This window comes from Scophthalmus maximus, chromosome 5 (genome assembly GCF_022379125.1).
Source record: "Scophthalmus maximus strain ysfricsl-2021 chromosome 5, ASM2237912v1, whole genome shotgun sequence".
Lineage (NCBI taxonomy): Eukaryota > Metazoa > Chordata > Actinopteri > Pleuronectiformes > Scophthalmidae > Scophthalmus > Scophthalmus maximus.
In genome coordinates, this window is record NC_061519.1 from 7268799 (window position 1) to 7286298 (window position 17500).

General features: G+C 39.6%; 1 protein-coding gene across 8 annotated transcripts; it reads right to left on the bottom strand.

Moving 5' to 3' along the window:
* Positions 1 to 4345: 4345 nt before the first annotated feature.
* Positions 4346 to 15727, bottom strand: cahz (carbonic anhydrase). Of its 8 annotated transcripts, none has more exons than XM_035634346.2 (8): positions 15611 to 15727; positions 10534 to 10587; positions 9633 to 9830; positions 8356 to 8474; positions 7963 to 8055; positions 7824 to 7886; positions 7519 to 7674; positions 4346 to 5991 (listed from the first exon to the last, which is right to left on the bottom strand). In XM_035634346.2, exons 2-8 carry the CDS (start codon positions 10565 to 10567, stop codon positions 5872 to 5874), a joined length of 783 nt encoding a protein of 260 aa, XP_035490239.1. In that variant the 5' UTR covers positions 10568 to 10587; positions 15611 to 15727; the 3' UTR covers positions 4346 to 5871. The 8 variants fall into 8 exon arrangements, with proteins under 8 accessions (XP_035490239.1, XP_035490242.1, XP_035490241.1 ...); XM_035634349.2 differs by lacking the exon at positions 15611 to 15727 and adding an exon at positions 14692 to 14797; XM_035634348.2 differs by lacking the exon at positions 15611 to 15727 and adding an exon at positions 14043 to 14144.
* Between the last annotated feature and the right edge of the window lie 1773 nt (positions 15728 to 17500).

Below are 17500 nucleotides of genomic sequence, written 5' to 3' on the forward strand. Positions count from 1 at the left end.
CCAAGCCTGGAGAGGGGTTAGATCATTACAGATTTGTTTTTTCAATTGCTGACAAGCATTGGTCAATACTGCAGCCACTTCTTCAAAACTCTTCAAACGGTCTGCATCATCAACACGCATCTTGGCCAAACAGGGTGAGGGTTCTAGTCCTAACCCTCACCTGCATATCGAGGGATCATTGGCTGCCCTCTTCCCTCCCTTGAAGATCTTTTACATTCCCGCAGCCTCAAAAAGCCCACAGCATAGTAAAAGATCCATCTCGCTCCTGACACTCTCTGTTTGAACTGCTGCGGGCAGACGTTTCAGGGCAATTGAAACACAAACGAGATCAAGAAACAGTCTTTATCCAAAAGCCATAACTGCATTTAATGCTACTTAAATATGCAATATTAAGGATGAACCATGCAGTGAATGTCTTTTATGTGTGGTATGTTGTGTTTTTTGTTTTGCCTTTTTTTTTTGGGGAATATTTCTCTTTTTAAATATTGACGGCTCTGATAAAACTGATAGGAACATTAGTAAAGCTAGATTGAGTATAATTCTTAGACAGTTTAAGTCATTAAGGAAGAGTGCCCGTTCTCATCTATATGCCTGTACCATGAGCAGTGTGTGATGTCTGTGTAAATGAAGCCTTGTGAAGCAATAGCATAAGAAAGACAGCGTGCCTCCTATTAACATGTGGATAATCAAAATCCATGAAAAGAATCATCTCTTTCAAGTAAGACAACGGTGTCGTCATTTACAACCCACGTTACAAGCGAAATAGTCACATTCACCTATTCACACACATTCCTACACTACTTCTATTTACTGCTACTACTTCTGGGTGCTAGGTGAGTGTACAAAGACTCCCAACAACCTCCAGCAGCATCATCTTGGTCGCAGTCATACACTGTCAGGAGTTAAGTCTCTTGCCCAAGGACACATCGGTATGCAAACTAGGTGAAGCTGGGATCGAACCACCGACCTATTTGTGGACGACAGACTCTACCTCCTGAGCCACAGCCACCGAATGGTACCAAATACGCCACTCCATATATGAGGCCTACCCTTTGATGACACCAGTCATTCAGTTCTCACAGTGTGGACACCTTTCAAGTTAAAGCAATAGACTAACATTTAATTTAAGTGAAAGGGGGAGTAAACAATTTTGGAGAAAGCTACCGGGCCTCGATCCCGCAGCCTCGGGTATGGAAGACCGATTCGCTAACCACAAGGGCATAACCCCTGAGTCATAACATAATTCTAGCACGTCTCTTGAGGTGTCATAGTGTTTTTAATTTACAGATTTTTTCCCGGCGCACACACAGAACTGACAGCCAGCAGACTAAGGAAATATTTAAGCAAAAAGTGTATTGGCGTTTACTGCGCCTTTCAGACATGGTGGATCACAATGAATCACAATAAAACATAATCGCACAGCCACAGAAGATCATCTCAGACCCAACCCATGTGCTTCACCCTGAATATCAGCTCCTCCCCTCAGGCAGGCAGTACAGAGTCCCCCTAAGCAAGCACAACCGGTTCAAAAAGTCCTTTGCCCCCCTGTCCATTAAAGCCCTCAACGCCACCTAGGCTGGACTGTAGAGATTCCATAAATGAATTTCTTATCCGTATTACTTATTAATGTTCATCACAGTAATACTATAATTTTTTTGCCTCTCTATGATGATGATGCAAACGGGCATGTGCAATTGAATGGATGTATTTATTTGTTGTTTATATTGCTGTATTTTACTGTTTGGATGTATGTATTTTGTTGTTTTTACTGTTTTTATAATGCTGACACTGTGAAGTCCAAGACAAATGTCCTACTTGGACAATAAAGACTATCTTATCCTATCCCTTGTGCAGATCACGTGCATCCTCCATTCAAAGAGCTGCTTGTAACCAACGTCACTTCTCCGTCCTTAGCATTCTGCATGCCATACCTCAGTCTGTACAGTCTCTGCAATAAATCCTGTTCAATTTTGGAAGTCGGGTCCACCTATGTGATAAACTCTTTCAGTTTAGGAAAAAACTTTGTTCTTTGTTGCAGGTGCTTATATATATATGGACACATAGTTATGCACAATATATTCCATTTATGTTAATAAGTTCTTCTTAATATTACACACTGTAGCTTTAAGGATATGGAAAGTCAGAATTTCTGTATGTGTCTGATAACAAATCTATCTTCGTGCATTCTGAGAAACTCTCCTCTGCACGCCCAGTTTGTGGCTGTAGGATGATAACACAGAGTAGACCTCACACCTAAAGAGATGTATACCAGCATGATGGTTCAAGTCAGCTAAAAACATGAAGGTCTTGGCTTTGAATATTAGACACGGGCATCTACTTTATGTTTAAGGATGAAGTGAACGAGATGGCTGAAATAAAATTAATTTTGAAAGATTAGCCAGGCCGTGGGACTTTTTTGTGGAAGACTGTGAAATCTAAATCAATTTAACTGAAGTCATATTTCTTACGTTGACAAAACTAAGGAGCTTGTGATGGCTGGCCAATGTCAACTTCTTTGCTGTGGTGTTCTGGGTGGCGGCATAACAAGCTAAAAAGGAAGGTCAGCTCTGTGGTAGGGATGGAGCTGGCCAGTGTGAAGGTAGTGACAGAGAAGAGAATGCCAGGAAAGCTGAACGCTATTATAGACAACACCTCTCATTATTGCCTATGCCAAGCTGGGGCAGCTCAGGAGCAAGTACACAGACTTATCACTGTAACAGTGTCCTGCATGGGGTGGGAGTCGTTCTCCATCAATGATGATAGCTTTGCTATCATCCTCCTCTCTCCCACAATACGCACTGTGTCCGAGGGGCATCCCAGGACAGAGCTGGCCTTCTTGATCAGTTTGTCAGCACTCCATTTTTTACAGAATATAATGAAGATTATTATTCTCTGTTAAAGTCTACCAGAGCTCTTTGGCTCAAACTTTTGATTTTGATCATTTTATTTATGACTTTAATAATTTAAAAGAACTGGAGTTGGTACTCTGGCAGGCGGCTGCAGATGATGACCTTTTCCTCTCGTCATAAGGTGTTTTTGCTTGTTTGGATTCGTTCCTTAGCTGCTAAATGCGCTAAATGAATGCAATGTAATATAATAATGAGAGGTGCAATCAAATAAGAGAGGATCTTTCAATAAATCATGAAATAAAAATCATCTTAATTCTGAGCAATCTGTCTCCGTCTCTTCTGAAGTGATGGATATTCCCAAGTCCATGTTTGTAATTGTTAAATGTGAAAATGAAGAAAATCCCAACAGTTTAGTTTGCTGTTTTGCTAAATTGTCAGCCACTAAGTGACAAGACTTTCTCTCATAAACAAAAAACCTTGTAGTAATCACAAACATAGGAGTTCCTTTTGAAAGCACCATTGATCACTTGGGTACAGGTTTACTTGTAAAAAAATTGTTTGTTAATCTCATGTTTCTGAATCTGGGCATTGTGTCACTAAAGGTCTTTCAAAGTATTGTCAAAATTTTAAAAATAATCTATATCATATTTTCAAGTTTTCATTATGCAAGTTTATGGTTGGTCTTTGCTTTTTGAATTTGTTTGAATCATCTCCCATCCATCACTTCTGCTGAGACACTGCTAAATACAGAGACAGAGGAGCCAACTGTCCAGCAGAGACCATCCATCCATTGTGATGATGAGTACTAAAAAAAAGTGTTGATAGACACCAAGAGCCAAACAGTGTTACATAAGGACATTACTGGACAATGCCTTACATCTGCTGCTAATTGGAGCAGGACTTATAATACGTGATAGAATCATGATTCATAAAAGACTGATTCTGCCATGAAAAAAGTACAATATGACACAGGAGTAAAAGCATGTATTCAGTGATTTTAAATCCAGATTAACGATATCTGCCGACGTTTTAAATTAGCATTTTGCTGGGTTGAGCAAAATGCATTTGTCTGGCTGGATCACTAAAAACCTCTATTAGGACCATGGATACATTTAGATGGCAATCGATCTAATATTTATTGAAACATTTTAAATAAAAACCATAAATGTCAACTTCAGTGGAGCTAGATGAAATCATGAATCATGATGAATCATCAAAGCAACCATTACTGTTTCTATATTCCAATCAATTTAGTAGATGTTGAGATGTAGATATTTCGCTAGATAAGCGAAACAAATGATTAAAGTGATGGGATCACAAAAGTCATGGATTCCTGCTCTTGGGACTATGGTTGCCTATAGCAAATTAAATGGAAATCCATCCAAAAGAATAGAAATTTCCCAATTTAAACAAAAATGGGAACCACCTGGAACTTAACAAATGTTGGTACAAAATTCCAATGAGTTGGGAAAAAAGGAATACAGAACAAAGACATGTAAATCTTAAGTTTTAATTGATAAAATTGACTGTTATGATAGATTCACACAAAATATGTTTTCCATCTGTGACAAGTTTTAAGTGACACACTTGAGTTATGGCAGTTTCACGTTAGCCAGTGAAATTTGATTTTCAACATTGATATAAAAGCGAAAAGAAACATTGCTCTCTTCTCTAATGTTATCTGCCAATGATCTGTTAGATGGAGGTTAACGTAGTCATTGATGATTGATTTCTTGCCAGCATAACAGCAGTCTTAAATGTGCCCAAAAGCTAATGTTTAATGCACTGATTATAGGTAGTTCAGTTTAGTTCTCATAAAAATGGTGTGACAATTGCACTGTAGTCACTGATAGGATGAGTTGGCTATAGCCATGTCCACATGATGCACATTATTGGGGTTCAAACATGCATTAGTGTGGGCATTGCATCATCCAATGCAAGGCAGGTCGGTCTTTCAAAACATACTGTAGCAAGGCATAGTCAGTGTTACCATCAGGTGATCACAAGCATACAAATGTACTTGTATAAGTACCAGTTTATTGGGGGTGGCCAAAACGCATAACTATGTTGTCTCAAACTGACAAAAATAGGCATCAATAAAAACATTTGCTTAAACAATCTGAATCTGTCAGCAGCAATTCACATCAAAGCCAAATGCATAGAAAGAGCTTCAGTAAATGGATAAAGGCTTTCAGTTTCAAACAAGGCCAAGCATATTACTAATGTATTAAAGTATACATTGTTTATTTACCAAGTTTTGGCTAGGAGTAATTTTGAACTGTAGTCAGTCTCATTTAAACTTCATTGCATTAATTAAAAATACAATACTGTATATTGTTGATTGGAATTATTATTCAAATTTCAAATTCTAACCCAAACATGATTCCTATTTTTGGTAGGATATCTAAAATTATGTTGAAAAAATTATTATATATATTAATATTTTAAGCCCTATGATAGACTGGCAACCTGTCCAGATTGTTGCCCTCCTCTTGCCCAGTGTCAGCTGAGATTGTCTCCAGAACCCCCATGACTCTCAAAGGATGAATAGATAGATGGATATATTTTACCTCTGATAAAGCAGACTGTATTGTCATACAAACAAAAAAGGATGTTGATTACTTTTCGACTAGTCAGAGAATATAAGATCCACAACAGGGTAAAGACAACATGAGGAGATCATGGGTCACAATTCCTGTCCCATTGCTAGTAGTCATTTAGACTACTTGGTTAGTTAGTGTAAATCAAAATTATTGGGCCATTGTGTTATGCCAGTGTATGGCGGGACATTCTGTGTGTGTCACATCTTAAGAACTTAAAATGTGACAATTAAGATTAAGATTTAATTAAGATACATTCACATAGTCTAAGTCATTGAAAGTATAATAAGGTGGATTTTTTTTCTACTTTTCAAGTTGCTTCATCATTATGATGATTTTAAGAAAAATTATAAGGTAAATCAAAAACTGAATGTGGAGAACAATAGAAGGATGAGACTGTGAAGGAGGGAATGAAGCTGAGTTTATTCGAAGGAGGCGCGGACCTGACGGCCCTTCAGAGGTTGAGGGGGTCGGTAGTTGTCCACCATGCAGCATGGAGTTTCTTCATCCCCAGTGAAGAGGAGGCTGCGGAACTTGGCCATCTAATGAGAAAGGAGAGACAAGTAGAGGGGAAAGATAAGGTAAAGGTCTGAGTCACATTAGTCCATTATCACCTGCGAGAACACAGCAGGATTGCCAATGACAAGGGTCAGCTGGGAGGTGTTGAGGGTAAAGTTCACAGATGCAGCTGCGGTCTGACCGCAACATGGGGGGGTCTTGGGTGATCGGGGGGATATATTATTGGATGATTTGAATAATGGAGAAGAAAAAACTGTGTTGCATAGGAACCAGAATGATGAAACCTTCCCACGAGCTCTAGTATTCTCAGTTGAAAACAGACCTGGAGAAGCTTGATCTCGACTACTGCAGAGTATCTGGGACTAAAGAAAACCATGACTACCTGGATAATATTAAATGGTTATTCAGTAGACCTGCTGTCAGGTGGTTCCCTTGCTCTACTTTATCTTCAACGCAGTGCTATGCAGGGCTGTCATGTCACACCCTCCTGCTATAGTGGTTATCTCCCATGTGCACATGTTGGTACAAAACACAGCCCTGTTGACACTGAAACTAATCCCTTACTATTATATATTTGTGTCTGTGTGTGTAGTGGCATAAACAACATCTAATCTGGGAGCCATTTAGCCTTTAGCCAGCTGGTGAGCTTGGATTTGATTTCCCTCAGCAGGTTCTGCACTCATCAATGCTTGATTGTCACTCCTCTCTGACTGTCACACATACAGTATATTCATTTTTTTAAGGAAAGAAAACATCATTAAAACTTTAGAAGGAAAAATCCCACTATCATGTGGCTTTTATGTCACATAAAGTGACATAAATTAGCACTTAAGAATGAACACTGTGGCAGTGTTAATTATAGATTAGATTAATTAAAGATAGAGAGGGTGAAAACTGCCCCTGGAGATACAGGCAGTCAGTGTAATCTAAGTGAAACATAAGGTAATCAAGGCTTAGACCCACCCGCACCAAACCGCGATACTGCCTCTTACACCCTGGAACTTCACAAACTTTGAACACCAGAAATAAAAATAAAGAGATAGACTCCAGGAAATAGCCAGCTCTCTTGCTTCTGTAATTATTATATTTATCTATAAAGCCAGATGATACTAAATCAGGTAGCCTGGATGACCTATAATTTAAAAAAAATTGTGATATTCTTGATTTTAAGAATGTGTAATCATACACAAGCATTTGCAATGACTTTTCAGATTTACCTCAATAACAATGTACTTTTTTTTCAGAATAACTATCGCTATTTACTTTTTTTCTTTTGAATGAACTTATCTAACTTAGCTGTTTGATGTAAACAAAAAGAAAAAAATAGCATGACCTGTAGATTCATGAGATCAATTGTTTAACAGCAGTCACATAATATTTTTGATATTGATACACTCACACTGTAAAGCCAGTGGCCTTGCTTTCTGCTCCGTTATGTACTGGTTTCTTGTGTGATAATTTTCTGTGCAGGAGATTTACGTATGTTTTTTTCTTACTGATTTTGCTCTTATGTTGGTTAAGCAAGTGAGTATGTGAAGCAAGTTAATTACTTGTGCAGGGCTGACACTGATTGGCTCCTTGAGGACGATCCAGGTGACACTCTCCAGCAGTGGGGGTGTGGTCAGGGAGCCGTCGTAGGTCCAATAATCCAAAGAACCAGGGAGAAGAGTCTTTGCGTCAAACTCAGCAAAAGTGGTCTGCTTCCCCTGCAGGAGATAGGGAGTGCGGAGGAGAAGACAGGAAAGACGATGACAATGAAGCAGTTAGTTTCCTGAGTTCATCAAGTGCTTCTCATAGTATGAACACATCCATTCAACAAAGGTGTGTTTTATGAACTGAGGGACTGTTATTTTACCTTGCTCTTAATAGCATCCAAGGCATCCAGAACTTTCTGAAGACTGGGGTTGGCAGCACCAATCTGGAGGACAACACACACAAACCTAATTTAACTTGCAGTACTTTTATGACATACTGATGTTTTTCTGATGAATCACCTTGAGAAAGACCCCAACCACAGCGAGTCCATCAGGCTGGCTTGCTGCATCTCCGAAGCTTGGGTACTTGGTGTTCCAGTGCACCAGGTGAAGCTGAACAGAATACGTGGCAAAGTTGGACTTTTTAAGACACAAGATATGAACAGTGTGTTAAATGTTATCAAACCATGAGCAGTAATGTGGATAATGTGTAATAAGCCACAGCTATATTGACACACAACCACTTTGTCTCAGCATAGGGACAGTTAATTGATGTGTAACAGCATTGTTTTCAGCCACGCCTCTTGACCAGGACGGGACATATTGGCACCATTGTGCCCAAACACCCTAATTCCGTGGACTGAGAAGCATTGGTTAATCTTTGTTCAGGTCACGCTCAAGTAGCTTCGGTACCTCAGAAGGGAACTTGATGTCGTTGACAGTGTGCTCGGAGCCTCTGTCATCACTGGCTCCCCAGTGGAAGTGGAACTGTCTCAGACGGTATGTTCCAGAAATGGGACCTCCAGTCAGGGCTGGTAAGGAAAAACAACAGACTTTTTAGAGATGCACTCAGGATAAGGCCAATTTTATATCAACACCTAAGTAAATCTATGGTCCTTAGTAACCTGCACATTGGCACTGTCAGTAACAATATTAATCATTGTTCAGCCTGTGAAAGTTGTGTAATATCATGTTTTCTCTGGTGGAGCTTTTCCAGGTCTATTCTCCAGTTTGAGAAAATGACTGAACTCATGTCATAGTGATATCATCACAACACAAAGCCTGTCATAAACTGGAAGTGTGGAGTTTGAAGTATTTAGGGTGTAATCAAGGACACAATTGAGTTTTTTTATGGAGGGTCCAAATTATGGTCACTCTTGATATCTCAGCCCTAGTTGCTTTAGTTTTGATCATTCTGTTTTCTTCTGTTCATTCCTAAAAAACACCAGTTGTGACAGCTACATCATACGTCTGGTGCAATATTGTGAAAAAAATCCGACAGTGCAATTCTTTTACATTTAAAATAACTATGGGAAGCATAAATGCTTCCCATAGTCTGTATGCTGATGTGTCCTAAGGCAAGACACTTAACCCTAAATTGCCTCTAAAGGCTCTTCTGGCAGTTTACGAATGTGACAGAAAAAGTGTCATAAATAGCAGCACTCTATGAATGTGAGTGAATGACTTGTCCTGTAATGCGCTTTGAGTGGTCAATAAGACTAGAAAAGCTATATGTATAAAATATATACCATCAATAGGTAGTCATGGTATTTATTTGAGTCACACTGAGAAGCTTTTTGTGATCTGCACTACTGGATGAAGGTCGTGTAAACATTGTCAGTGCAGCAGGGTGAGGTGCAGATGTCCTGCTGTCCTCCAGATAATGAAACAAGGGAGATCAGGGTTAAGGCATCAACATTGACGCTCTTATCTGCCACAGTGCATACAGCAGGGGTGGAGGCATAAACAAGGCTGCAAGATAAAGTTAAATGGGAATACACACACACACACACACACAGCGCAGAACCCTCAGGCTCCCAGGCCTCTGGTGTACCTGAGCTTGATGGCGGAAACACATGTATATATAGAGTATTTACAACTGTTTAGAATTGTAACTACAAGAACTAAGATTGAAGATGAATAAATATCTTGTAGCTGTGTTCTAAAACTAGGAGCTGAGCTGTGCTTACTGGAACTGTCCGTGTCATCCACAAAGTCCACCTGGAAAGTGTGTCCGTTGTTGAGGATGCCATTGGAGTTGGAGGGGTCATACTTGAGTTGCAGAGCCTTCAGAGACTTGTCGTATTGGGCATCCTTGGGGACAATGTTGATAGGAGACTGTCTGGGCCCGTTGGCCACAGGCAAATCTTCCCCCCATTTGTCAGGTCCTACAGATACATGTCCAAATCATAAATGTGTTGTTAATACCACACTCAGTGTTTTGTCCTATTCTATTGTCCTATGTGTGGACCACTAGTCATAACCATACCATCCAGATGATTCAACCGATGAAATAATTCCACTAGATTTATGACTGTGAAACACTTTTACTTACTAAGGAGTGTGATATTAACACATTTGACTTTAAAGTAGCAATACCATAGTGCAAAAACTCACTGATTTGTCCGATTTGTGCTTTAGTTAACTAAAACATAAATGTACCTTATAGTTCACTACTGGTGTATTCTGTGCGTACTTGTGCTGTGGCCCATATTTTAACAAGCAATTGGGAGATTCCTTTACACAACCTTAATTTATTAGAATCACACATTAACTTTTACTTAGAAGCAATATGAAAGAAATAATAATCGGCATGTCGCACTTTAATGCTGTAGCCCAGTCCACCAGTTCATTTTGTGGGGTGGTCAAAACTCGGGTCATGTTTTTCATGCCAACAGATTATGGGAAAAATGTAAATTTCAAAAGTAGCATGTTGAGAGATGCTCTGAACGAACCCCGCTGTGAAGTTGTAAGCATTAAACATTGATATTACTATTGGTGCGGTTTGCACTAAGGCTGAGTCCAGAGCGGAGCAGCCTGTTACACAGGAACCTCATCGAGCCCGACTGGGTGCTGCGAGATCATCCTCACCGTTAGTTGTTCCGTATCCCCATCCGTGAGCCATGGCTGCCGCTACTCTTAGTCCTGACAACGGCGGGGAGAAGAAATAAAAAAGATCAGTCCAAGTCGAGAGACTGGGAGGCAGCGGGTGGGGGGGGGAAGAGGTGGACGGTGATGCTGAGGTAACAGAGGAGATGCCCGCCGCTCGCCTTTATATAGACTCTCGAGTCCTCGCACATCCTCCCCTCTCCTCCCCCCGAGTATTCAGAGGCAGATCGCTGCTGAAGGGATGCGATTGTGACATTTTGCATCCCTCTCGCAGCACTGATGGATTGGTGCCTGGTCCTCGCACATCAGCCGAACGCACGTCCGTCACATCCCCGAACGCACGACGCGCGCGGCGGCTCCCGGCCGCAGCGTTTGGAGCTTCAGGGAGAGAAGCCCACGGATTGTATCGCAATATCCTGAAGTGGACCTTTTTCTTTTCGCCTCGTGCCAGATCGTGGTATTTGGGGCTCCCAGTGTGCTTGCACGGTGTGTGCATGCCTGTGGCTCTGCGCAGGGCCGGAGACAACCGTTTTGGGGTCTAACTGTCAAACCCTTGCAACAACCCCCTCACCTTCAGCTGATACCTGATTGATAGGTTTTAAGAGCAAGAGTTCCTTGTTCTTGTTTTTTTTTTCTTCAAATCTGATCAAGTAATTCAGTGTTGTCCAAAATATAATTCAAATGGGATTCTGAGTGGATTCCCTACTGTTGTGTGATGGGATCACAGATCATAGGAGTGTGCGTCCCTTTGATCCTGTCATCATTGGGTCAAGAGATGACATCACATTTGCATCATAATAGATGATGATGAAGATTGATTTGATCTTTGTTTATCATTGGTGCATTCACAATAAGTTATTATCCAATCAAATTTCAGCCTTATTTAGGCCCTCTTCTCCTTGCACATTTTTCAACCTACAATAGAAACTTCATTAAAACATAAAAACGTTCAGCTTGATTAGCACATTCAGGCTTCTATACAACTTTTTCATAACTGTCATACTTTCCGAAATATTTAACATTTTCAGAATCCTCAATACTCAATACGTTTTAAATGCCTTTATCATAACTCCATTGCATCAGTGGTTGTCTGACTAAGCCAGCACTATGCCATGTAAATATGTCTGCCATTTTACTATTAACTGTACCAGCAAATCAAATCAGTTTTTTCTGACAAGTTGGCAAAATTCTCCCTCACCTTCAGCTGATACCTGACTTGATAGGTTTTAAGAGCAAGAGTTCCTCTGTCCTGTTTTGTATTTTCAAGTGTGGTCAAGTACGTCAGTATCCCGCCTCTGTATCGACAATAATACAAATGGGGTTCTGAGAGAATTGCCTACGTGTTACATGCGATGGGATCACAGGAGTGTGCGTCCCTTTGATCCTGTCATCATTGGATCAAGAGGTGACATCACATCTTCTTTTATCATTGGTGGATTCACAACATGTTATAATCCAATAAAATTTCAGCCTGTTATTGTGGCCCCCTGAAATATTTAACATTTTCAGAATCCTGAACTCAATACGTTTATGAAATAACTATCATAATTCCATTGCTCCAGTGCTTTTGTCTGACTAAGCCGGCACTATGCCAGGTCATGTAAATATAACTGCCATTCTACTATAAACTAACAGCAAATCAAATCTGTTTTTCTGGCAAGTTTGCAAAATTCTCCCTCACCTTCAGCTGATAACTGACTTGATAGGTTTTAAGAGCAAGAGTTCCTCGGTCCTGTCAAGTGTGGTCAAGTAACTCAGTGTCTTGCCTCCGTGTCGACAATAATTCAAACGGGATTCTGAGAGGATTCACTGTGTTATATGCGATGGGATCACAGATCACAGGAGTGTGAGTCCCTTTGATCCTGTCATCATTGGATCAAGAGATGACATGACATTTGCATCATAATAGAATGTTTTAATTTTATCTTTTGTTTATCATTGGTGCATTAACAATATGTTATTATCCAATAAAATTTCAGCCTTGGTCCTTCAACATTTTTCAACCTAGTCTAAACGTTCAGCTCAATTAGACCATTCTGGCTTGGATACAACTTTTTTTATAACTCATACTTTCCAAAATATTCAACATTTTCAGAATCCTGAATACGTTTTAAATGCCTTTATCATAAGTCCTTCGTTCCAGTGCCTGTGTCTGAGGAAGCCAGCACTATGCCAGGTAATGTAAATATAACTGCCATTGTATTATAAAAAAGTCTGAACCAGGAAATTAAATCTGTTTTCAAAAAGTCTGTACCAGGAAATCAAATCTGTTTTCTCACCTTTGGCTGATACCTGAATTGACAGGTTATACGAACAAGAGTTCCTCTGTCCTGTTTTGTTTTTTCAAGTGTGGTCAAGTAACTCAGTGTCTTGCCTGACCTCTGTGTTGACAATAATTCAAATGGGATTCTGAGGATTCACTGTGTTATATGCGATGGGATCACAAATCACAGGAGTGTGCGTCCCTTTGATCCTGTCATCATTGCTTCAAGATATTTCATCACATTTGTATCATAACATGGTTTGTTTGATCTTGTTTATCATTGGTGCATTCACAATATTATCCAATAACATCTCAGCCTGTTATCTTGGCCCTTGTCTTTCCACATTTTTCCAACTACAGTAGAAACTTCATTCAAACATCAAAATGTTCAGCTCAATTAGCACATTCAGGCTTCTATACAACTTTTTCATAACTGTCATACTTTCCGAAATATTCAACATTGTCGGAATTCTCAATACTCATGATAACAATGTTTTAAAGGCCTTAAACATAACTCCATTTCTCCAATGCTTGTGTCTGACTAAGCCAGCATTATGCCAGGTAATGTAAATGTAACTGTAATTCTACTATAATCTTAAATCTGTACCAGGAAATCAAATCTGTTTTCTCTGCCAAAATGGCAAAATTCTCCCACACTTTCAGCTGATACCTGACTTGATAGGTTTTAAGAGCATGAGTTCCTCAGTCCTGTTTTGTATTTTCAAATGTAGTCACTTAACTCGGTGTCTCGCCTGTGTCGACAAAAATTCAAATATATTCAATGTGATCAAACATCACAGGAGTTTGCCCCTTTGATCCTGTCATCGTTGGATGATATCACATTTGAGTAATAGAACGTTTTGATTTGATCTTTTGTTTATCATTGGTGCATTAAAAATGTTATCATCCAATAAAATCTCAGCCTTGTTCCTCTCCTTCCACATTTTTCAACCTACAGTTTAAACGTTCAGCTCAATTAGACCTTTTCTTGCTCGTATACAATTTTTTCCTAACAAATACTTTCCAAAATATTCAACATTTTCAGAATCCTCAATACTCAATACGTTTTAAATGCCTTCATCATTAGTCCTTCGCTCCAGTGCTTGTGTCTGACGAAGCCAGCACTATGCCAGGTAATGTAAATATTATTGCCATTCTACTATAAAAAAAGTCTTTACCAGGAAATCAAATCTGTTTTTTCTGGCAAGTTAGAAAAATTCTCCCTCACCTTTGGCTGACACCTGACTTGACAGGTTATAAGAGCAAGAGTTCCTCTGTCCTGTTTTGTGATTTTCAAATGTGGTCACTTAACTCAGTGTCTCACCTCTGTGTTGACAATAATTCAAATGGGATTCTGAGAGGATTCACTGTGTTATATGTGATGTGATCAAAGATCACAGGAGTATGAGTCCCTTTGATCCTGTCATCATTGGATCAAGAGATGACATCACATTTGCATCATAACAGAATGTTTTGATTTGATCTTTTGTTCATCATTGGTGCATTCACAATAAATTATTATCCAATAAAATTCCAGCGTCTTATTTTGGCCCTTATCTTTCCACATTTTTCAACCTGCAATAGAAATTCATTCAAACATCAAAATGTTCAGCTCAATTAGCACATTCAGGCTTCTATACAACGTTTTCATAACTGTCATATTTTCTGAAATATTTGACATTGTCTGAATTCTCAATACTCATGATAACAATGTTTTAAAGTCCTTAAACTTAACTCCATTGCTCAAATGCTTGTGTCTGACTAAGCCAGCATTATGCCAGGTAATGTAAATCTAACTGTCATTCTACTATAATCTTAAATCTGTACCAGGAAATCAAATCTGTTTTCTCTACCAAAATGGCAAAATTCTCCCTCACCTTCAGCTGATAACTGACTCAATAGGTTTTAAGAGCAAGAGTTCCTCGGTCCAGTTTTGTATTTTCAAGTGTGGTCACTTAACTCAGTGTCTTGCCTCTGTGTCGACAATAATTCAAATGGGATTCTGAGAGGATTCACTGTGTTATATGTGATGTGATCACAGATCACAGGAGTTTGAGTCCCTTTGATCCTGTCATCATTGGATCAAGAGATGACATGACATTTGCATCATAATAGAATGTTTTAATTTGATCTTTTGTTTATCATTGTTATTATTATAACTATGTTATTATCCAATAAAATTTCAAACTGTTATTTTGGCCTTCCTCTCCTTCCACATTTTTCAGCCTACAGTAAAGACTTCATTAAAAAATCTAAACATTCAGCTCAATTAGCACATTTGGGCTTGTATACAACTTTTTCATAACTGTCATACTTTCCAAAATATTCAACATTTTCAGAATCCTCAATACTCAATATATTTTAATTGCCTTTATCATAACTCCATTGCTCCAGTACTTGTTTGCACTGTTTTGATCTTCTGTTTATCATTGGTTATAATAATGTATTATCCAATAAAATTTCAGCCTGTTATTTTGGCCCTTGTCCTTCTACATTTTTCAAACTTAAGTAGAAACTTCATTCAAAAATCTAAACGTTCAGCTCAATTAGCACATTCGGGCTTGTATAGAACTTTTTCATAACTGTCATACTTTCCGAAATATTCATCACCGTATGAATTCAATACCCATGATAACAATGTTTTAAAGGCCTTTATCATAACTCCAATGCTCGTGTCTGACTAAGCCAGCATTATGCCAGGTAATGTTGATATAACTGTAATTCTACTATAAACTTAAGTCTGTACAAGGAAATCAAATCTGGTTTTTCTGGCAAGTTGGCAAAATTCTCCCTCACCTTCAGCTGATACCTGACTCGATAGGTTTTGAGAGCAAGAGTTCCTCGGTCCTGTTTTGTATTTTCAAATGTGGTCAAGTAGCTCAGTGTCTCGTCTCTGTGTCAATAATAATTCAAATGGGATTCTGAAAGGATTCACCGTGTTATATGCGATGGGATCACGGATCACAGGAGTGTGCGTCCCTTTGATCCTGTCATCATTGGATCAAGAGATGACATCACATTTGCATCATAATAGAATGTTTTTGATTTGATCTTTTGTTTATCATTGGTGCATTCACAATAAGTTATTATCCAATAAAATTTCAGCCTGTTACATTGACCCTCTATTTATATAGCGCTTTTCTCGTCATATAGACCACTCAATGCGCTTTACAGTACAGTCACATTCACCCATTCACACCCATTCATACAGCGCTGCTATTTACCGCGCATTTTTCTGTCACATTCATACACATTCATACTCTGTCGGAGGAGCCATCAGAGGCAATTGTCTTGCCCAAGGACACAAGTGCATGTGGACTGGCGGAAGCTGGGATGAACGACTATGTCCTGAGCCACAGCCGCCCAACAGTAGAAACTTCATTAAAACATCAAAAACATCAATTAGTACACTCAGGCTTGTTTACAACTTTTTTATAACTGTCATACTTTCCGAAATATTCAACATTTTCATAAGTCCATTGCTCCAGTCTTTGTGTCTGACAAAGCCAGCACTATGCCAGATAATGTAAATATAACTGCCATTCTACTATTACTTAAGTCTGTACCAGGAAATCAAATTAGTTTTCTTCTGGCAAGTTGGCAAAATTCTCCCTCACCGTCAGCTGATAACTGACTTAATAGGTTTAAGAGCAATAGTTCCTCTTTTTTTGTTATTTTCAAATGTGGTCACGTAACTCAAGTGTCGGGCTTGTATACAACTTTTTCACAAATGTCATACTTTCCGAAATACTCAACATTTTTAGAATCCTCAATCCTCAATCCTCCAAAACAATTTTGGACTGCTATTGAATAATGTACTTTTCATGAGCAAGTTCACTCTCCAAAAAGTCTGTGCCAGGAAATCAAATCTATTTTCTCTGGCAAGCTGGCAAAATTCTCTCTTACCTTCAGCTGCAGCTGATCCCTGACTCGACAGGTTTTGAGAGCAAGAGTTCCTCAAGAAGTTCTGCTTGTCTATTCGGATGGTGGTCTCGGTCTTATTTTGTAATTTCAAATGTGGTGTAGTAATTCTGCTATCTTCAGAAGTTCTCAGATGACTCCTCCATTGTCGACTGTATGACAGACGATAAGGAAAAGTATGGAGACCTGGCTGAGAGCTTTGTAGGATGGTGCAACAGAAACAATCTGCAGCTCAACATCGAGAAAATCAAAAAGTTGGTCGTGGACTTTCGACGCAGAAGGAGGCGCCCCACCCCTGTTGTCATTAATGGGGAGGGGGTGGAGATGGTGGATAGCTACAAGTTCCTGGAGGTGACACTCAACAACAAACTGGACTGGTCGGACAACACTGAGGCCCTCTACAAGAGGGGACAGAGCAGGCTGTTCTTTTTGAGGAGGCTCAGGTCTTTTAATGTGTGTACCAGGCTGCTTTGGGTGTCTTGCGAGTCTGTGGTAGCCAGTGTCATCTTCTTTGCTGTGGTGCCCTGGGGGGCCGGCATAGGGAGCTGTGGCACCAACAAATTGAAAAAGCTGGTGAGGAAGGACAGCTCTGTGGTGGGGATGGGACTGGACAGTGTGGGGACAGGGACAGAGAAGAGGATGAGAGGAAAGCTGAGAGCGATCATAGACAACCCCTCTCATCCCCTCTTTGCTCAACTGATGCAACTCAGGAGCAGGTTCAGCCACAGACTCATCCAGCCAAGAGCCTCAAAGTGCTTCGGAGGC

Excerpts from the sequence above, each read along its gene's own strand:
- cahz (XM_035634345.2), bottom strand. The coding sequence starts at position 13,509 with ATGCTCTTAAAACCTATCAAGTCAG. Across the intron at positions 8,475-9,632 it reads GGATGACACGGACAGTTCCA|CCCTGACTGGAGGTCCCATT; the intron begins GTAAGCACAGCT and ends TTTCCTTACCAG. Across the intron at positions 7,887-7,962 it reads TGGTTGGGGTCTTTCTCAAG|ATTGGTGCTGCCAACCCCAG; the intron begins GTGATTCATCAG and ends GTTGTCCTCCAG.